The following is a 23,666-nucleotide window of genomic DNA, read 5'->3' as shown; positions in this document are numbered from 1 at the left end:
CCTAAATATCTTATACATTATACAATACTTATACATCTTGGATGGCCTGAGGGTGAGTAAATTATCAGAAAATTTTCATTTTTGGGTGCTAACTATTCCTTTAAGAATCGATATCGTTCAAATGAAGGTCGCAATTCATTGGAAAAAAATTATTTTCAGTACAAGCACCAAAAAACATGTGAAGGCACAAAATAAAGCACTTTTATAGAAAACTGAGATTCTCTTTGTTGTTTATGTCGTGTTGAAAATAAAAAATAAAGAAAATAGGAAGACGTTTGTTTGTTTTGGCTGTTTGTAGCAGAAGGATAAATAGAAAGAAAGATGGAGAGAAATATAGAACAGAAAGGTGTAGCAGCCGAAGCGACATTTCCAATCACCCTCCTGCCAGGCTGCAGTCTGTGCTCACACACACACACACACACGCATGCACAAAAAGCTCATCCCAACTTCTCACGTACTAGTTTTCACAAGAACACAGGGTGCCTTTACATGTATCCTCAGGTCTGCGTGTTAATATTTCTTTCTTCTAAGTGGGAATCACCATATGAGTGTTTGTGTCCATACTCAGAAGGAACTGACCCCAAAAGTGAGCTAACAAAAACTCACTTTGGAGTCCTCATTTGGAAAATGTATAAACAAATAAAGCAAAAACTGTTATTTAAAATAATACAAATTGGGAGAGGATTTCCCCAGTTGTGTAAAGTGATGCGAGTCATCAATGTGTATGAGTGACAGTGTGTGTTTGGTGCAGAGATAACTCTAGGTGAATTCATGATAATACTCAAGGAGCTTTTTCCGAAAACACACACACACACACACTTGCTGGAGGGGATGTTGGCAATCGAAACACGGCAGGAGAGAATGAGAGCAGGACGGAGAGATTAAAGAGCTTACTCACCACAATCTGTACACAGAGAGAGAGAAAGATGGAGGGATGGGCAAATGGAAAGGAGGTGTAGAGGACACTTCAAGACCTCATTAACTTAATTGTGACCTGTTTTTCCCCAGAGAGGAAGCGTGCATGAATATTGATGCTATTTTCCATTTTTTATGTAAGGAGTACCCGTTAACTTAATAACATTAACATCTCTCCCTCTCGGCCTTCACCAGAACATCAGTACTACTGCTGTGTTCCATTGCTTGTCATTATGCCCATATTTCCCATAAGGCCTTGCTCATAGTATCTGCTTTGTCATTAGTGAGACTGTGTTCTGCCAAAAAGGGCTCTCCCAGAATCCTCTCTGCTCCCACAACAGCTGCGATGCTGCTTATGCAACAGTGAACACACTCTTTTGGTCGGCAAAAAACTGATTTCAGTTTGTTCACCAAGTCAAACGATGGTTCCAGTGATGCAATTATGAGATGGGTACTTGATCAATAACGTGCACAATTACTTTTGTTTGCAAGGTGTTGCCAATAGCACTTAACACTTAACAGGAATAACACTTGCTATGTGGTTGCTAAGGTGTTTTGAGTGGTTGCTAGGTGGTTACTGGCTCAAGTCACTCGGATCTGCAACGTAAGCAGGATGGAATTTTTAGCCTGTTTTATCGCCCACCAGGCAAAATATTAAAGGAATAGTTAATCCATAAACGAAAATTCTGTCATTTTTTAATAAACTTTTTTTAGTGGTACACAAATATAAATATCACACTGAAGCTACACAATTAGTTGAATAAATAATCAAGATTACAATCACAGCTGTACAATCAATAAAGTAAATTAAAATCACAGTTATCCGCTTGTTTTTAATATGTAGGCTACATAAAGAATATGACGTGCAATTGCTCCACATAAAATAATTATTTTCATGTAAATTATATTAATGAAAATTCATCGCAAAATAATCAATAATTATTTTGTCATCATTTTCCAGCCCTACTTAAAACGTCTTTTTGCCATGTAATGAAAGCGAATAGTAATTGCTGGCTATCAAGCTCCATAAGGGACAAAAAAAAAACAAAAAAAAAAACACACACACACACACACACACTATAAAACCACAGTAAAAGCTTTCGTTGCTTTCGCATTTTGGAGCTTGACAGTCGCGTAATCACTTTCATTATAGTAAAAAGACTTATATTTTTTCTTTTTTGTGTTCCACAGAAGAAAGTCAAATAATGAGACAGTTAAAAACTGTAACACTAGAAAGATCTTTACAATGGCATCAAGAGAAAAAGACCATTTTAACTATAGACTGAAAGATTTGTGTGGATTTTTAAGCATCACTTAACAGATTCCTCTTGTAGTAAGTGTGTGAGTGAGACTGTGAGACAGAATGCGAGAGAGCGAGAAATTCTCAGTCTCCCTTGACTTGGTATGATGATGTAATGCTGTTGAATGTCTGGTTGTATCTCTGCCCCGACACACACGCACACACAAACACTTACTAACGAACAATTCAATCTCATCCTTAATACCTTTGCCTGGCTCAGAATTTGTAAACATTAAAATACTTTGGGTTTCAAAAGTATAGCCACAAGACATAAAGACTATGTGTTAACATGATTTTAGTGCGATAAAAACACTTACCTTTTCTGAGTAAAGTTACAGAAAAATTTACAACTTTGTTGCCATTACAATGTAATGCTAACAAACCCTAAAACGACTGTAAAATTACGATTTAAACCAGTGGTTCTCAAACTGGGGGCCACGAGATGGTGCCAGGGGGGCCGCATAGAAATTCGAGAACATTATTTTATTTTCTTATTAATTTTACCTGTGTGTAAATCGGGACTGTCAACTTTTGAACTATGATGTACATAAAAATGAGAAATATTAATAAATTAAATCAATTATACATAGCACACTAAGCTGAAACTTCACAAAACAGAGCCATCCGTTGATATACTGTACAGTGTACAGTACTGTTAGCCACACGCTGATAAAACCAAAGACTATTTAAAATGGATACGTTTTTAGATAGAGGACGTAGTCTCTTAGCTGAGAAAGTTAATAAAGAAGAAAATGAAATTGCAAAAATCCAATGACTCATTTATAATATATGGCTTCATGGAATATAGTGACGGCAGACCACAGTGCACGCTGTGCTTGAAGATTTTATCAGTTGAAGCGCTGAAACCATATAAACTCAACCGACATCTCACAACAATTCATCCGGAGCATGCAAATAAAAGTGAGAATTCTTTCCAGAGAAAGAAAGAAGAATATGTAAAACAAAAGGTACGACTGACTAACATCACGTCAATTCCCGAGAAAACGCAACAAGCATCTTATCTTGCAGCCCTGCAAATAGCCAAATGTAAAAAGCCGCACACGACTGGGGAGGATTTAATACTTCCAGCAGCAGTGGATATGTGCAGAGTGATGGTCGTGGAGGAGGCCGCAAACAACATTAAATCCAATACAGTAGGTAGATGGATCAAGGACCTCTCTTTTGATGTGAAATCTCGACTGACTGAAAGATTGCGATCGTATGAGCAGTTCACGCTTCAGCTTAATGAATGCACTGACATTAGCAGTGCAGCGCAGCTGTTAGTGTATGTTCGATATTCATGGGATGGTAAAATTTTGGAAGATATTTTATTTTCCAAAGAACTTGAGGGGAGAGCTATAGGTGAGGAAATTTTCAAAATGTTGGACACTTTCATGGTAGAACATCTGAGCTGGGAAAAGTGTGTTTCTGTTTGCACTGATGGTTTGGCAGCAATGACTGGGCACAAGAGCGGAGTTGTCACCCGAATTCAAGCCGTAAATCCAAAGATTGTAGCCACTCACTGTATGCTTCATCGTCAAGCACTTGCATCAAAATCCATGTCACCTGACCTGCATGATGTGTTGGAAGCAGTAGTAGCAGCTGTGAACTTTGTTAAGTCAAGACCACTGAAGTCACGTCTCTTCGAAAAACTATGCACGGAGATGGGGGCAGCTCATGATCGGCTGCTGTTCCATTTGGAGGTGCCGTGGCTTTCACGCGGGAAAGTTTTGGAGCGAGTCTTCGAATAGAGACATGAGCTCCATGACTTTTTGAAAGTACATAAACCTGACCTGGCACTGTTCTTTTCTGACCAACAGTGGATGGCAAAACTGGCCTACCTTGCAGACATTATTAGTAGTCTCAACAGACTTAATCTGTCTATTCAGGGGTCTTATTCCACAATACTGACAAAATAAATGCATTCAGGAGAAAATCTGATCTGTGGATACATAAACTACAAACAGGCATCACTGACATGTTTCCAAATCTATCAGAATTTTTGGACACAAACATTATGGGAGTGGACTTCATGCTCGACACCGTTACCACTCACCTCACCTCACTCAATGAACACTTCAGTCACTACTACACAGACATGGACATGGAGAAACATGACTGGGTTCGAGATCCCTTGATAGCACTATCAGGATGAGATTTAATCAGCAGACCCCAGCAGAATTTTGTCCCACGGTTGAAAAGGAGTACAAGGAGGTTGCTCTTCAGGCCATGAGAATATTTTTGCCTTTCCCAACCACATATCTTTGTGAGACATCTTTCTCAGCCATGATGGCAATAAAGACAAAATACAGGGCATGGCTTAATGTGGAAGATTACTTGAGAGTTTGCCTGTCACCAATAACACCCAGAATAGATAAGCTCTGCAAAGAAAGACACTCACCCTTCCCAATTAGACAGACTGTGCACTTTTGTACAGTAGTTGTTATTAAATTGATGTTCCTGCATTGCATAATTTCTTTTAAATTACAGTACTATGCAAATGTTTTAGGCACTTAAAATGTTTCACAAAAACATTTGTCTGAAGATGGTTATTTATATCTTCAGCTTTAGTGTGTCAATAGGAATAATACATTTTAGACTCCCAAACATTACTTTTGCAAATAGAAAAGATTAGAATAGAAGAACAGGAAGCCCTGCAACAGATGTAAGGCCCCCCTTAAAGCTTTTTCTTTTTGAGCAGACATTTTTTATTTTTTTCATGGCAAAAAAAACCTAACAAAAAAAAAACCTTCAGATATGCAGTCCAAGTTGCAAACAAAACCACTGAGCCACTGACATTTAACTACAGTGCTTAAAAAAGCTTATTTTATTACCACATCAAAATGTAATGGGTTTAATGCAAATTCTGATTAAATATATGTAAATTAAATGTTCAATATTCATCTACTATGGAAATAGTAAATTAATGTTCAATATTATTCACTTTTGTTGCACTTTTCCAAAACAAACATTTCTGAAAGTATCATTTTCAATACAATACTATTTCTAACTGTCAAATCAGTTTTATGACGATCTGTTCCATTTTATGAAATACAGAATTTATCATAAATTCTGTGTAATCAAACATCATAGAAATAAGGGTACCAACCAACAGAATTGATGTTCAGCATTGTATAATTTAATATGTTTTTGGTTTAAATAAATTGTAAGTTTGAGATTGTTTTGTGTCATGAATTTTCTTTGGGGGGCCACAAAGGGATGCACCCTACACAAGGGGGGCCTCATGCTGAAAAAGTTTGAGAACCACTGATTTAAACAACTTTACAGCTCAAATAATACATGAGTTTTAACAGATGAATTAATGTAAATGCTTTTATTAAATTATAAGTGTCACATGTCTGCATTTAAACCCTCATAAAACTGGCCCCATTCACTTCCATTGTGCCTCACTGTTACCTTGATTTATGCTTTTTTTAAAGAAAAGCAGGGACGAGTCAAAAATAATTTTTGTGGCAATCAACTTTGTGCCACAAATGCTGAGAATCGAACCAAGAGCTTGTGAATCGGAATCAAATCGGGAAATCGGTATCAGTACCCAACCCTAACCTTCATGAAGCCAGTGCGGTCAGAGCTGCCACTCGACAAACACTGAAAAAACAAAACAAGCCTGAGCTGAATGAAGGTAAAGGTGATTGGATGAGAACGTGATAGAGCAACAGATCTCTCTCTAACACAGTTAATCTGGCACACACTCAAAGAGTGTGAAAGAATGTTCTAGAGTTGTCCTATTGCATGTGTGCAGAAGAATTGCAGGGGATTTGAACATTAAAAATCACATTTCTGGCCATCTGTTGGATTATAAAGAATCCAATGTCATAGGAGACAAGCTATCAGACGAGAACCTATGTGTGTGTGTGTGTGTGTGTGTGTGAGAGGGAGAAGGGAAGTGTGGGTTGTCTTCTTGAAAAGGGCAGAGGACGCTGGCAGCATCTGAACTCCCACAGGAAAACAACTCAACAGAGCTACTTTTATTCTAAGCCCAAAAGACATCAAATCTACAGCCAGAACACTCAGCTGTCTTACACCCCATACAATTCAACACTGTACACCCACTATCGCTTCCCAGCTAAAGCAAAACTCTTTAAAGTTTCGCTCAAGGACAGGTTTAGTATAAGACATCTTTGCGGTCTAAACCCCAAAATCTTACTCAAGTTGGTGAGAATCTGCCCTGACAAACAAAGCAAAACACAGATTAAAAAGAATATCAGACCTTTCTCAAATATCAGATTTGTTCAATAGACATTTTAGAGTCAATCACCCCAGTATGATGAGTGCGAGTATGAGTTTTTTTCTTTATTTCCTGATTGCAGAACAGTGCTAGAACTGAGATAAGGTCAAAGTCAATGACCTCTTTGCACCTGATATCTCAGCAGAATTACTTACTTAGTCAGCAGTGTCTATGTGAGCCGACTGTCATGAAGATTAACCTCACCATAGCGAACTTTGCCAGCTACCTAGAAACAAATGAGTTACATTGGTGTTGGTAAATTGACAATTGTGAGTCGCCACGTACTAATGCCATTCCACCAGCACAGTTGAGCATGATTAAGTACGGTTAGCTAGCCGTATCGAGAAATCTGGGCCAGGACGGTTTGTAATCGCACCGTGCTGAACTGTGGTAAAGTGGAAATGCTACTAGAACAGTTCTATTACAGTCTTAAAGGGATAGTTCACCCAAAATTGTATCTCTTGTTGTTGAAACCCATACTTTCCTCTGTAGAACACAAAAGGAGATGTTAGGCAGAATTCACTTTCACTGTATCTTTTTTTCCATTTAATGAAAGTGAATAGTGACTGAGGCTGTCATTCTGCCTAACATCTCCTTTTGTGTTCCACAGGAAAAAAGAAAGTCATACAGGTTTGGAACAACATGAACGTGAGTAAATGATGACAGAATTTCTTATTTTTGGGTGAACTATCCCTTTAAGTCTTTTAAGTAGTTCTTTGCTTCACCTAAACCCCTTTATATCAAGAACTATTTTGCTGTTTAGAGTTCTTGAGGTGGCTATATGGTTCTTAAGAGATTAAAATGCTCTTGATGTTACATGTCATGTTATGTTCTTATGATCAACGTACAGTTGAAGTCAGAAGTTTACATATACCTTAGCCAAATACATTTAAACTCAATTTTTCACAATTCCTGATATTTAATTGTAGAAAACATTGCCTGTCTTAGGTCAGTTAGGATCACTACTTTATTTTAGGAATGTGAAATGTCAGGAATTATTTATTTCAGCTTTTATTTCTTTCATCACATTACCAGTGGGTCAGAAGTTTACATACACTTTGTTAGTATTTGGTAGCATTGCTTTAAATTGTTTAACTTGGGTCAAATATTTTGGTTAGCCTTCCACAAGCTTCTCACAGTAAGTTGCTGGAATTTTGGCCCATTACTCCAGACAGAACTGGTGTAACTGAGCCAGGTTTGTTGGCCTCCTTGCTCGCACATGCTTTTTCAGTTCTGCCCACAAATCGGATTGAGGTCAGGGCTTTGTGATGGCCACTCCAATACCTTGACTTTGTTGTCCTTAAGCCATTTTGCCACAGCTTTGGGGGTATGCTTGGGGTCATTGTCCATTTAGAAGACCCATTTGCGACTGAGCTTCAACTTCCTGGCTGATGTCTTGAGATGTTGCTTCAATATTTCCTCATGATGCCATCTATTTTGTGAAGTGCACCAATCCCTCCTGCAGCAAAGCACACCCACAACATGATACTGCCACCCCCATGCTTCACAGTTAGGATGGTGTTCTTTGGCTTGCAAGCCTCACCCTTTTTCCTCCAAACGTAATAATGGTCATTATGACCAAACAGTTCAATATTTGTTTCATCAGACCAGAGGACATTTCTCCAAAAAGTAAGATCTTTGTCCCCATGCGCACATGCAAACTGTAGTCTGGCTTTTTTGTGGTGGTCCTGGAGCAGTGGCTTTTTCCTTGCTGAGCAGCCTTTCAGGTTATGTCGATATAGGACTCGTTTTACTGTGGATATAGATACTTGTCTACCTGTTTTCTCCAGCATCTTTACAAAGTCCTTTGCTGTTGTTCTGGGATTGATTTGCACTTTTCACACCAAACTACGCTCATCTCTAGGAGACAGAATGTGTCTCCTTCCTGAGAAGTATGATGGCTGCATAGTCCCATGTGTTTATACTTGCATACTTTAGTTTGTACAGATGAACGTGGGACCTTCAGGCTTTTGGAAATTGCACCCAAGGATTAACCAGACATGTAGAGGTCCACATTTTTTTTCTGTGGTCTTGGCTAATTTCTTTTGATTTTCCCATGATGTCAAGAGGCATTGAGTTTGAAGGTAGGCCTTAAAATACATCCATAGGTACACCTCCAGTTGACTCCAATTATCAAATCAGAAGCTAATTGGCTAATTGTCTAAAGTCTTGACATAATTTTCTGGAATTTTCCAAGCTGCTTAAAGGCACAGTACAACTTAGTGTATGTAAATTCTAACCTACTGGAATTGTGATATAGTTAATTAAAAGTGATACAATCTATCTGTAAACAATTGTTGGAAAAATGACTTGTGTCATGCACAAAGTAGATGTCCTAAACGACTTGCCCAAACTATAGTTTGTTAATATAAAATCTGTGGAGTGGTTAAAAAATTAGTTTGAATGACTTCAACCAAAGTGTATGTAAACTTCTGACTTCAACTGTAGTTGCTCAAACTACACTCTTAAAAAGAAAAAAGGGTTTTATAATTATGATATCACTGAAGAACCTTTTTAAAGTCTTGTGTTGCCTTACAATAACCTTTTAAAAGTTCCATGTTTCTTCAGAAAACTATGTTTGAATCAAATCTATTATACAAGTTTTAATTGAAAACGATTTGCAGATAAAGTGCACATCGTTACACAAGAAACAAAATAAAGAACTGTCTCTCTTAATAGTAAAAATGCATGATAACACACATCGGCTCTGGTGTCTGCAATAGGTATGTACGGCATTGACACATTTAAATGAAATGACACCTTAACTAAATCAAAAAAAGCTAACAAATAGCATTTACTAACTTGAGCTCATGTCTGCTGTTAAATCTGTGAAGCCAGCCATCTGTTTAGATCAAGAGAAATGTATTTGATTCCCTACCCCACTTCTGACGTCCTAAGCACCATTTTATACTAAAAATTTAATAATGTTCTTAAGTGTTCGTGCAGACTGCAGAGAGACCTGAGGGTAAAATACGAATTATGCTGGAAAAGTTGCAGTGGTACGAACCGGGACACAGAAACCAGAACTCTACAGATGCAACTGTTGCTTGGAAACAGATCATTCCATGCCTGATCCACTCACAACAGACAATACTCTGCATGTGAGCACACATACTTATTCACATGCAGATAAAAGAAAGCCATGCCAACACAGACTCGCCCCCTACATACACCTGTTTGTGTGTGTAAATATAAAGTAGGTCTTATTAGGGAAGGTAGATACTGTTTTCCTGTAGCTGTATTGTTAGAGAAGGGCCATCACATAGAGCCTTTATAAAAAGAAGAAAAACAAATACAGTAACAAGGGAGAAAAATGCAAGAGTGATGGAGAGACTCTTTCATGCATGCTTTATAAGACAGCACTAAAGTTGCTGGTGGATAGAGGTGCATGCTGAACAGGATTACATAATGGAGACAGGGGTCTAACTCTTACTGTCATTAAAACTGGATTATATGTGGAGAGAACAGCTTTAAGATCACTGCAGCATGTAAGAGAAAGAATAATAAAACAATATAATGATAGAGAACAATAGGTAGAACAATAGATAGATGGAACGACAGATAGAATGATAAAGAACAATAGAACAATAGACAGAACGATAGAAAGAACAACAGAACGATAGATAGAAAGAACAATAGAACAATAAATAGATAGAACAAACTGATAGAATGATATAGTTAGAACGATAGAAAGAACAATAGAACAGATAGAAAGAACAACAGAACAATAGATAGAATGATAAACTGATAGAATGATATAGTTAGAACGATAGAGAGAACAATAGAACAGATAGAAAGAACAACAGAACAATAGATAGAATGATAAACTGATAGAATGATATAGTTAGAACGATAGAGAGAACAATAGAACAATAGACAGAACAACAGACAAAGAACAACAGAACAATAAATAGACAGAATGATAAACTGATAGAATGAGAGATAGTTAGAACGATAGATAGAAAGAACAACAGAACAATAAATATATAGAACGATAGATAGAACAAAAACTGATAGAATTATAGACAGAAAGAACAATAGAACGATAAACAGAATGATAGATAGATAGTCACAGACAACAAGACAAAGACAGACAGACAGAAAGAACGATAAACTGATAAATGATACATAGAAAGAATGATAGACTGATAGAATGAGATAGAATGATAGAACAACAGACTGATAGGACAATAGAAAGAACGAGAACATGAATAGAAAGAACGATAGGACGATAGATAGAAAGAACAATAGATAGATAGAACAATATATAAAAAGGACAATAGAAAGATAGTCACAGACATTGAGACAGATAGATAGATAAATAGAATGATAAACTGATAGAACGATAGATAGAAGAAACGATAGAACGATAGATAGAAAGAACCGACAGAATGATAGATGGATAGAATGATAGATAGAAAAATAAACTGACAAGAAGTTAGATAGAATGATAGAAAGAATGATAGGACATTGATAGATAGAACAATAGATAGATAGAAGATAGATAGGTAGACACAGACAATGAGACAAAGACAGACAGACAAATAGACAGATAAATAGATACAGTAAGTACACTAAACAATACTAAACAAACAATGGTGTGTGTTTATGTAATATGAACTGTGTATTGTAGTGGAATGAAATTGAATGATGAAATGTTTATGTGTGAAGCACTAGCTCACATCGCAAACTCATAGCATCAACCAGTAGACAGAAATCACCATGGAAGAAAGTGTAAATATTAAATGTATGCAATGTTAGTAAGAGTACCGTCACAGCCAGTGACAGAGCCCTGTCACATCACCCCCCTCCTCTTCTGGATTGCCCAAGTATGGCAATCGGGACAGGTAATCAGCTGTGATGTTTTTTCTCCCTGCTTTGTGATAGATATTGAATTTGAATGCAATTTGTTGCAATGCCAGGTACCATTGGGTAATTCGACTGTTGTTATCTTTCATTGTCTGTAGGTAGGTCAGTGGTTAGGTCGAACTCTCGCCCTAGGAGATAATAGCGAAGGCTATCTAGGGCCCACTTGAAGGTCAAACACTTTCTTGATGATTGAATATTTCCATTCACAAGGTAGGAGCAGAGGTACAGGACAGGTCTCTCTTCTCCTGGATCTCTTTGTGCCATCACTGCTCCCAGACCCACCATGGAAGCATCAACCTGCACAAGAAAGCGTTTGCAGTGTGTTAAAGGCAGTCTCACAAGCATCTGTCCAGTCGATGGGATTTCATGGCAGCTTTGGTAGTAAGGTTAGTGAGGGGTTCAGCATGGGTGGCAAACTATGTAACAAATCTTCGGTACCATCCTACTAACCCCAGAAATTATCTTACTTGTTTCTTGTTCGTGGTCGCAGGCTGTTTTTGATGGCTTCGACTTTGTCCACCTAAGGCCGAATTTCTCCCCTTCCAAAAAGGTATCCCAGGTACTGAGCCTCTTCTCTGGCCCACTTGTGCTTATTCAGGTTTATTCAAGCCAGCTTCCTGTAAGCAGCTGAGAACACGTTGGAGATGCTGCAGATGTTTTTTCCAACCATTGCTGTAAATTACAACTTCATCCAAGTAGGCAGCTACACAGTCCTCACATCCCTGGAGCACTTGGTCTATGAGCCGTTGAAAAGTCGCAGGTGCTCCATGAATACCAAAGGGCATTGTCGTGAATTGGAATAACCCCAGAGGCTTACGAAATGCAGTGAAATCCCCTGACCTTTCTTCCAACGGGACCTGCCAATACCCCTTACAAAGATTCAATGTTGTTATGAAGGCAGCCTGTCCAATCTTCTCAATCAACTCATCTATATGTGGCATTGGGTAGGCATCAAACTGTGACACTGCATTAAGTTTTCTAAAGTCTATGTATAACCAAAGTGTTCCATCTTTCTTTGGAATGATGACTGCTCTATTCACTGGAGGATGCCATGTTCACAATTTTGTCTTTTAATGCTTGTGTCAATCGTTCTGGAACTCTGTATGGTCCTTGTAAGCTTGGTGTTGTCTCTTTGAGATGAATGGTATGTTAAAGAAGCTGTGTTCTACCTGGCATTGGTCGAAACAGGTCAGAGACTTCAACAAAGACTTCTTGGAGGTCTGTTCTCGGGGAGTTACTCAAGTATTGAAAGTTGAAATGTCTTGTCCTGTGCTTACTCGGCCCCAAGTGAAAGCTGCGTTACAACCTCTGCCAGACTTGTATGATAGTCTGTGCGAGGGTGGAACCAAAGACCCAAGACAATCAGCGGCGCCGTGAGAAGTACTTACGTAGACTTGACCCAGGGGTATAAGTCGATGGCCTGGAACCTCTGAGATGGGACCTACCAGGCATTTCTGGTGACACAGGTAAACTTCAAGGTGCTGATGAATCACTGAAACCAATGTTTGACAGTGTAACACGTTCGCAAGATGGGCAAGGAGGAGGCGGGAACCGGCTGAGCAGTCAACGTAAACTTTAATGGTACAAAGGAACTTAAACATAACATAAAACACACACACACACACACACACACACACACACACACACAGAGGCCACGTGCATCTCTCTCTCTCCCTCTCTGGCATCCCCAGCTCCTCCCTTATCTCCCTCCCACTGATTAGGCAACTCAGTGCCGGGCGTGCATCCTCACGGCCCAGCCACATCCTCCTCCTCGTCACACTCCTCCAACCACCCAATTCAGGCTGGGGCACAATCTGGACTGGCTTACTCCCTCCCCCCCTCCCCTTCAAGCCATTCCCCCACCCAATGGTCCTCCCCACCTCCTGAAAATCTGAGAGGGACGAAGAGAGGGAGAGGGGAAAGAAAGAGTGAGCAGGATAGACGGAGAGAGAGGGGAGAGAGAGAGAAAAGAAAACGCTCTTCTTCAGCACCCGTGGGCACACATAAATATAGTGTTTTAATAGAGTAGTTGCAGATTTTAACAATCAAATAAAATTGAATCTAACAAGTCTGCTTTGCATAACATTTTCATTTGTTTCAATATCACACTGCACTAATATGTTGAAACTCACAAGTCAGTCGTGACAGAAACACTTGCAGTTTCACACACCTTTTTCACATCTAGATCAACACATAGCAATGTGTGTGATGTAACACATAACACAACACAAATTCCTACACACACATATTACTGCTATTTTTTAGCTATAGAGATGTTCTCCTGTCTGTTAGTAAGCATGAAAATGTGTCAGGAGGACAGAAGATGAGCACTCACTTCCTGTGGACGAACTCCATCTGTGCCCTCAAACACCTCCAGAGAACTTCCAGTTCTTGCACATTCACACACAAACACTTCCCTAAGTGGATATTAAATATCAGTGTAATATTTCCGTTCAATGCAGGGTTAAACAGAAACCCAAAAATGACGGGTGACTCGTTTTAACGGAAACCCTATTGTTGTTGCAAACCCGTATGACTTTCTTTCCTCCGTGGAACATAAAAGGAGATGTTAGCCTCAAAAAATATTAACTTTCATGGCATCTGTTTTTTTTTTTTCATACAGATCCAAAGAAGAGAAGGACTGATGTCTTATTCATAAGCTGAGGTGAAAGCTGTGTGATTATGTGCTGTGCAAATGAAAAGTTTCAGAAGAGAGCCTCTAACAGTGTATATGCGACTTAATAAAAATTGACCTAAGAGAGAAAATTATGCTGGAAATAAACAATCATGTGAGCCAGCATTGATTGGTCAAGTCCATATGGATATAGGAATCATGCAGGAGTGTGTGGTTATTAGGTATAGGCTTAAAACAAACCCTTTCATAAATCACACATACACAAGCAGTGTTCTTCCGTGTGCATCCACTGGCCCATTTATCGAAGGAGAGCCCATCTATCATCTGAGCCTGTTGCCCGGGTAACCCAGTTAATATTCCAGACACGAGTATCAGAGAGAAAAGAGGAGAAAGGAAGGCACATTCCTTCTGAACTGCAAACAAATAAGCAACACATTCAGAGGTCCAACACAAAAACACAGATTTTCTACAATGCCAAACACAGCACACACACATTTAGCTATCAAAAATTATAATTTTTACAAGCTCACACACATAATGACACAAACATTACAGGTCTTATACAGTATTTATTAAAAATGTATTTATATAACTGAACAAATTTCCATGTGAACACACATACTGTACACTTACAGCAACTACCAAAAAATTACCAATTTTTACCAGATCATGTGTAACACACAATATCAAGAAACACAACTGGTCTTATGCATACACAGTATACAAACTAAATATATTGATATAACCAAAACAGAGCAGATATTCCCATTTAATGAGAACAAAATGATCAAACACACTCAAGCACACTTAATTTGATTACCTCATTTATTGAAGTGGGTCTTATGCATATATGGTGTACAAATTACATTCATATAACCAAAACAGACTTTTTCAATTTAATCAGAACAAAATATGACAACACACTCAAACACACATCTCTCTTAAATGAAACACATATTTTCATTCAGTTTTTCCAACTTACATTCATAAACTGCAGCAGTTGTGATGATGGGTTGGGGGGTAACCCCCACATGACTGCAGTAACTTCCAGCAGCATCCTCTCAGCCAATCAGATGACAGGACGAGAGGGAGGAAGAACAAAAAAGGGCAGGCAGGGCCGAGGGGATACCGCATACTACCGCAGCCCTCCCTTCCCCCACCTTTCATTCATTTGCTCCCTCATTCAGCCTTTCATTGATTCATTCATTCAAAAAGTATGATGTATTTTGCACACAGCTGCAGCTGAGCTGGACCTCGCCGTCATCGTAACGCAGTCCTGGTTCAGCACACGTTACGTGTCTCAGAGGGGTAATGAATGCCGAGAGCAGGGAAAAAAGAAACCAGGCTTGCAGTGTGAACTAGCATGCTGATTCACACTCATTCTGTCCAATTGTGACTCACAAGTTCATTTTAAAGTCTCAATTCAGAGCCGTTCATTTAACAATCGGTTCCCACAAACTCCTCAGGATTTCTTTGTAGTTGCAATGTGATCGTTTTAGCGCAAAACAAAAGATATTTGAATGCTTCTCTCGTTCCTCGTTCTTTGTTACCTCGTTCTATTCTGCAGTGGGGTTATGGCAGTGCAACCAATAGCAACCGAGGGAGAGAGAGAAAGAGAGAGAGAAAGAGAGAGAATGTGTGTACATGGGGGGTACCCTGCAGATGGTTTGCTCATATGAGCTGTCACGGACACTTCAAAGATCACCCTCTCACCTCCCTCCTTCTCTCTCTCTCTCTGTGCTCTTTCCCTTCTGTCAGCAATGCCTCTAATGAATGAGAGTTTGCCCACTGAGTGAGTGAAAAAAATAATAAAAATAAATAAATAAAAATAAAACACTTTAGAACACATACCAGAAATACAGATACTTACACACACGGATTTGCAAAATTATTACACGGCACTCCTGGAATCCCAGATTCTACACTTAAAAAAGGGTTTTTGCTGTTTGTTCAATTTACCTATTTAAAATGAACTAAAGCTACAAAATTCTTGTCACGAATTGATTTTATTGCGTTCCATCCATTTAAATTTGTAAAACGGAAGTTTACTTGATCCATTTGAATTGAGACTACATGAATACTTTTTGTAGTATCGATGAAACTGGGCAGGGGATTTCCATTTCCCATCATGCTCTGTATGGGACTCGATAGGGAGAGTAAATTCTAAAATTAAGTGTTATTTTAAGTATCTTTGAGCTAGATTAATATAAAGGGGGACACTTGTTAGTGTTTAATGTTTTATTATGTTGAGAATTAGAAGAGTTTCTGTTATGTTGGAGTTTTGGGGGTTACCATTATGTTGAAGAGTGGAGCTTGAGCTCACAATAAGGACAGATATTGCACATGAAATTGATCACTCACTTCGTTGAGCAAACGTTGTGCTAATCATAGCATAGTTATTAAACTACACTCTGTAGTGCTTCCAGCCAGCATTTATATAGCATAGTAAGATTCACTTTCACTAGTTAGTGCATAAAGAAATAACATATTTATTTGAGTTACATTGACACGTCTACTTTTGTTGGGTGTACCCAATTCAACTAGGTTCTTTCTACACAAAGTGTTTGTGTTGAGATTACACAGTAATTTTGAGTCAATAAACTCATTTCAAACATGTGGAACCACTGTCCACGACTGAATCAGGTTAGAGCAAAAACCTTTGTGTGGGTGTGTGTGTGTAAATGGTAAATCATTGTATTCTTAACATCAGGGAAATTTAAATGTTGCTTCAAAAAGTTAATGTGCCATGAAATCAACCCCACACTTACCAAATTACTAACAAGCGGCAATCTAAAATTTTTGCATCAAGCATGACAAAACTTTCCCTCTAGTGCTACAGATAGGGTGTTGCGTGATCAACCTGCGAGACATGGGTTGGGGTTCTGTGGGAACCACGAAGTAATCATGTTCACATAAACAATGATGAGCATTATTCGCAGGTTGCATTTTCACTCTAAAATAAAATTTTTACTCCACTAACGGTTAAGGCCGAAACATACTCTACACAAGTACGTGAACGCAGACGCATCTTGCAACTCAAGCTCAACGCATCTTGCAACTTTCATGTGTTGTTCATAACTATTAAGTTATATTCATAACTTAACGCAAATACGCGTTTGTGGCATGGGGGCGTGGTCATGTGTCGGTCTGTGGAAGTGAGAGAGTGGTAAGGATCATCACCTGGGTTATGATGACTCTAACACCTGTCTCTAATTATAGTGATGGCGGAGAGAGTGCGTCAGAGCGGAGAGAGAGCACCAGCGAGAGAGTTCAAAAGTGCTGGTGGCCAAATGACCGGCAGCAAGAACTGTATAATTTTATGAGACACTGTTAAAGACCCTATTCGAGTTGGCCACTGAGAGCCGTGTTTATTTTGTGTGATCCGAGTGTGGAGAAAATAAGTACTCACCTCAACTGTTCGCTGTCTCCTAACTCCTCCATTGCCTATGATCTTAGATCGTTCACAGTGGTGAAAAAACCCGGCTTTGGAGGAGAACGCCGTTATGGAGTCTATACCGATGGGCGAAGTCTTCAAGACCCTCGCCAGCATCCAGCAAAGTCAGCATCAAGCCCTCATGGATGTACGCCTGGAGCAGGAACAGCATTTCCAAGTCCTGCTCCAGGCACAAGCGGAGTACCAGCAGGTACTCTGGAGCCTGATTGGCAGAGAGGGGGCTGGTACTGCAACCTCCCCGGAACCCACCCCACCCGTGGCCTTAATGAAGATGGGGCTGGACGACGACCCGGAGGCCTTCCTGGACCTTTTTGAGAAGACAGTGGAGATATGGAAGTTGCCTCCCGACCAGTGGGCAGCCCGTTTATGGCCCTTGCTCTCCTGGGAAGCGCAGCTTGCGGCACAACAACTTTCCGCTGCCAGCCTCCTTAATTACCAACACCTGAAGAAGGCCATCCAGCAACGGGTCGGTCGTAGCCCCGAACAGAGCTGTCAGCTCTTCAGTAACTCTATCTGTATTTGTTCCCACCACGATAACGCAAGAACGCACATTAAGCATGTTCAACTGGACCACGCGTTGGCAATGCAGTGGCAAATCGCTCGCATCTGCGTTCATGTACTTGCAGAGAGTATGTTTCGGCCTTTAGGTTTAGGGTTGGTGTTGGTGTTTGGGTAGAGTTAAGAAATATGCAGTCCCATTGACTGAATTACATCATTTAAAACTAAAAATACAACTTGATTTTGGCACCACTCTGTGGACATTTCAACCAGAAACTAAAGCTCACACGTGCCCATATGTTCAACAACACTTCCAGCTTTGGCCACTGGGGGCATGGGCAGTACTTCGAATTTTAGGTGAACAGACTGATTTCAACAGCAGAACTTTCGACCTACTGTCACCAGATTCACAGTGTGATCAGTCAGGCATTATGTGGTCAAATATTTTTGTATAAAGGCTGCTAAACTAACTGTTGTCCCAGGCCACCAATTCCCCACATAGCTGTGCTAAGTTTCTAAACACTGATTAGGCATTCATATTTAAACATGGGTTGTCATATGTATTTATATGCTCATAGTCTCAAACAGCACTGCCACGGACCACTCACAGTCCTTGCATTAATTTGTTTTTTTTTTTAAATTGTATTTATTTATCACACATTATACATTTGCACATATACATTGAAATTCTTTTTTTTATTTCACATATCCCAGCTAAGCTGGGGTCAGAGTGCAGGGTCATTAACCGTCTGATGCATATTTCCCACAACTGAAAAACACTTTCTCGAACCACTTAGCACCAGTCTGATTGGCTGGTTTGAGGTAAACTTCCTAGAGGTAAAAGGTCATTATGAAATTCTGCCAAAGTTTTGCTAGGTAAGTGAGATCAAATCTTTTAAAGAGAATCAGAGTTTCATTTGAGGCTTGTATTAGCAAGTACAGTACATATTCACAGGCAGAACTTTATATTCTCCTTTGTTTTCTTAGTTATGTTGGTGAAATAATCTGTACTTATTTTCTATCCTGTACTTGGATTCTCTACACATTTTCCGCCATTTGTTTTCTGTGCAATCGCTTGGAGACTGCCACAACATTTTTTGAAAACGTTTTTCCACACAGGTCTAGAGTGCAACACTGCAAAGACAAATACAATCCATTTTTCCATGACATGCCACTCTAAAGCACTCTTCATCTACAAATATAGGAGAAATGCAGGATGGGATCTGAACTCTGCCCCTCCCTGTGATAGAATCTGCTAACGTTAACTGCAGGCTTCCATTACTCTCCTCATGCAACAACCCGTTACACAACCTCAGAAACTTGAGATACAAACACACCCTTTTTTTTTTTTTTTTATCTCCTTTTCTCCCAATTTGGAATGCCCAGTTCCCACTACTTAGTAGGTCCTTGTGGTGGCATAGTTACTCACCTCAATCTGGGTGGCGAAGGACAAGTCTCAGTTGCCTCCACTTCTGAGATAGTCAATCCGTGCATCTTATCACATGGCTCGCTGTGCATGACACCGCGGAGCCTCACAGCATGTGGAGGCTCATGCTATTCTCCGAGATCCACGCACAATTTACCACATGCCCCATTGAAAGCGAGGACCGCTAATCGTGACCACGAAGAGGTTACCCCATGTGACTCTACCCTCCCTAGCAACCGGGCCAATTTAGTTGCTTAGGAGACCTGGCTGGAGTCACTCAGCACACCCTGGATTCGAACTCACGTCTCCAGGGGTGGTAGTCAGCGTCAATACTCGCTGAGCTACCCAGGCCCCCCACACACATCCTTAACAGCTTGCTCAGCCAGCCCATTATAGGTAAGGGAGGACACTTATGTTGTTGTGGCAATTCTGAGTTGGAGCAAGAAGAGAAAGCAATATCCTTAAGCCTGTAAAAAATGAAATAAATAATCCAATTCTACCCTGTTCCATTAGACATGTTACACACAAACACACACAGTGTGGGGAAAAAAGGACTGCGAAAGACCGAACTAGATCGATTCAAGAGAGAACATTTCACAATCATATGACAAAAAAAAAAAAAAAACTTAGAGAATACCACCCACCCTAAGTATTTTAGCAGCAATTCAGTAGTAAGGGAACATCGTCTGGAGTGTTACATAAAGATGATTACATTCCATTTGTCAATGATCACAGGTGAGGCACATGAGACAACGGTGTGTGCTCAAGGGGGTGATAGAGTTACCTTTAAACGTTTGTGCCATTAAATTAGATGTGTTATTATTCTGGCAAGTTGATATAAATATATTGAATTTAACTCAGCAATATTCTCTTCAAACTGTTGCTCCACCATGACAGTAGTTGAGTTGAAAGAGAAAACCATGTCGAAGTGGACAATTCACACTAACCTTGCTATAGAGCTCCCTGTGGTACCACTGAGAACGCAACGAGTAGTTGCATTAAATTATGAATTGCGGTCTGACACATTTCAGAATGGAACGACACATGAAATCGAGTGCGTTGTAAGGTGCGTCTGCGTTTACGTACTTGTGTAGAGCATGTTTCGGCCCTAAGCGTGCACTGCTCCACACAATGGCTGGAGCAGATAGGGTCAAGGGCCTTGCTCAAGGCAAGTCAAGTGCCCAACAGTGGCATCTTGGCGGTGCTGGGGCTTGTTCTGATCAGTAACCCAGAGCCTTAACCGCTGAGCCACCACTGCCCCTGTTTTCGCATATCCCAGCCAAGCTGGGGTCAGACGCAGGGTCAGCTATGATACGGCACCCCTGGAGCAGATAGGGTCAAGGGCCTTGCTCAAGGGCCCAACGGTGGCATTGTGGCAGTGTTGGGGCTTGAACCCCTGACCATCTAGTCAGTAACCCAGAGCCTTAACCGCCAAGCCACCACTGCATTAATTGTGTTACTTTTTTAACATGTTAAACAGTCAACTATTAATCGCAGAAATGAACGCATTACAATTTCAAGACCCAACTTGCAACCACAGACATGTCTATTGCCAGTTCGGGCCAGTTACTGGAAAAGTCCCTTGCCACATTGGGCCAGTGCTGCATTTAGACCAGTGGTTCTTGACCTTTTTTGCAAGTGCAAACCCCTTTTAAGAATTACAATATTTTGTGACCCCCCCCCCCCCTTTAGTGGAGGGTAAGAAAAAATACCTCACCAAGAGATAATGAACGAGGTGCGAAGAGCCCTCTCATTCACAGTAACAGCTTTCTGAAGGAGTTCTCTGATGGAGCTCTTGTAGTTTTCGTTGGAAAAACTCCAGTGGCTTTGTTTGTACTATAGTGATTAATGTTTAGTTTTTAAGTGCCTTAGCATTTTGGACGGTTTAAGGCTCTCATTCGCTGATACAATGCCACAAATCACACATTGTGGTTGTGGATCTCCATCGACTGAGTGAAGCCATATTCCAAGTTCTTTTCATCATATTTCCTGCTTTTGGATTTCTTTCCTTTTGACTCTGTTTCTGTTGGACACTTTTTAACATCAGCACCAGTTAGAAATCGCTCCATGACTAATCTGCTGACCAACTAAGATGACTACAAGTATATGAATTACTAGACCCAAGTGACGTCTTGCAATAAGCAGTAATTAGTTTATATCTAGTCGCTGGTAGGTGGTGCCATGATGCAACTATTTTTACACTTGTTCAAAATACGTTTTCCCGCGACCTCCAGGTTAAGAACCACTGATTTAGACTAATCTTACTTACTAAACTCAATGCTTGAAAATAGTCTGTTTTTAATTTTCATAAAAAGATTATGATTTTCTCTTCATTTGGCAACCTCAAATAATCTCAGCCAGAAACAACCCACCTATATCATCTTAAATTACAACATCCTCAGCTTCATCCCTACGTTGCGACTCCAAGGTTACGTATGCCCATGGCATTGCTTCACGCCCCATATTCAGGACCCATTCTCTCTAATGATGCAGCAATTTAAACTCTACACCGACCCACACTAGCTCCTTAACTAATGCAAATTTCTTATACGGTACAAGTTTGTGAATGGTGGCTGTTTGATTGGTAATTGGGTTGAGATATGGCTGAACCAGCCTCTGGGGAATGAGAGCTCATGTCAATGCATTGAAGAACAGATATGGAGCTCAGAGAGCCTGTCAGAGGTCCACACTAATCTCCAATACACCACCAGCTGAATACGTAATCACACACAATGGATTCAATTCAGCCAGTCCAACACTGCCCTCTAGTGTTGGACTACAGCACTGCAGTTGCAGTAAATTTAAAGACCAGTATTGGCTGCAGAATATTCAACACAAATAATTCAGCTCTTTATTTGTCTGCCTGCCATTATTCTCGTAAATGGCAAAACTGCAAGTACAAATATTGAATACTGCTGAGTACCAAGGAACCAGGGCTTCTCTTCCAGGCCAACCAGAAGATGGGAGATCATGTTTGTTAAGCTATATTTTGTACCTCCTCTGGGGTTAAGTGCTTTGGAAAATGGAAACACAAAGAGTTCTCAATCAGGCCTTTTACCCCAGGACACCCCAAGGGGATTGTTCCTGTAGCAAGTTTACTTTAATTTGCGAAGTATAAAAAAGTGCCCGCTAAATAACCAATATAAGGACTGTTTAAAACATAACTCTACTCAAGGAACATGTTTGAGACACGTTAATGTACATTGTAAGAAAGATTTTTTTCCCCACAAAAACAGTGCAGCTACCCCCTGGAGCTCACATCTAGAGATGTGAGCACTTAACCAAAGTCCTTTTCAAGGCAAGTCAGTCCACTCGGCGGACATCTATGGAATGCTCCCGGGCAGCTATTTTCTATTGATATAAGCAACATAAAAGTACCGCTCCTATCTACTTGAATGAGGAAAGACAGAAATCTCCAAAATGGTTGATCAAGTATACAATTAAAAAACATACAGTTTAAGTCAGAAGTTTACATATACTTAGGTTGAAGTCATTAAAACTAATTTTTAACCACTCCACAGATTTAATATTACCAAACTACAGTTCTGGCAAGTAGTTTAGGACATCTACTTTGCGCATGACAAGACAAATTTTTCCAACAATTGTTTACAGACAGATTGTTTCACTTTAAAATTGACTATCACAATTCCAACGGGTCAGAAGTTTACATATTCTAAGTTAACTGTGCCTTTAAACAGCTTGGAAAATTCCAGAAAATGACGTCAAGCTAAGAAAATTAGCTTCTGCTAGGAGGTGTACTGAATTGGGTGTGGATGTATTTTAAGGCCTACCTTCAAACTCAGTGCCTCTTTGCTTGATATCATGGGAAAATCAAAAGAAATCAGCCAAGACCGCAGAAAAAAAATTGTGGACCTCCAACAAGTCTGTTTCATCCTTGGGAGCAATTTCCAAATGCCTGAAGGTACCACGTTCATCTGTATTCAATAGTACGCAAGTATAAACACCATGGGACCACACAGCCATCATGCCGCTCAGGAAGGAGACGCATTCTGTCTCCTTGAGATGAACGTATTTTGGTGCGAAAAGTGCAAATCAGTCCCAGAACAAAATAAAAGGACCTTGTGAAGATGCTGGAGGAAACAGGTAGACAAGTATCTATATCCACAGTAAAACGAGTCCTATATCGACATAACCTGAAAGGTTGCTCAGCAAGGAAGAAGCCACTGCTCTAAAACCACCATAAAAAAGCCAGATTACAGTTTGCAAGTGCACATGGGGACAAAGATCTTCTGGTCTGATGAAACAAAAATTGAACAGTTTGGCCATAATGACCATCGTTATGTTTGGAGGAAAAAGGGT

General features: G+C 39.9%; 1 protein-coding gene across 2 annotated transcripts in view; it reads right to left on the bottom strand.

Annotated features, from left to right (window-relative positions):
- ece2a (endothelin converting enzyme 2a) overlaps positions 1 to 23,666 on the bottom strand; it is a 113,913-nt gene that overhangs the window by 88,011 nt on the left and 2,236 nt on the right. Inside the window, exon 3 of one of the 2 annotated variants that reach the window (XM_051699481.1) lies at positions 6,669 to 6,686. The exons of the other annotated variant lie outside the window; for it this stretch is intronic. Within the exon in view, the coding sequence (XP_051555441.1) occupies positions 6,669 to 6,686 (18 nt within the window). The remainder of the gene's footprint in view (positions 1 to 6,668; positions 6,687 to 23,666) is intronic. 2 annotated transcript variants of the gene reach the window in all.

Source organism: Myxocyprinus asiaticus, chromosome 6 (assembly GCF_019703515.2).
Source record: "Myxocyprinus asiaticus isolate MX2 ecotype Aquarium Trade chromosome 6, UBuf_Myxa_2, whole genome shotgun sequence".
Taxonomy (NCBI): Eukaryota; Metazoa; Chordata; class Actinopteri; order Cypriniformes; family Catostomidae; genus Myxocyprinus; species Myxocyprinus asiaticus.
Note: the sequence above shows the minus strand (reverse complement) of the source record. Positions and strands in the feature narration are given on the sequence as shown.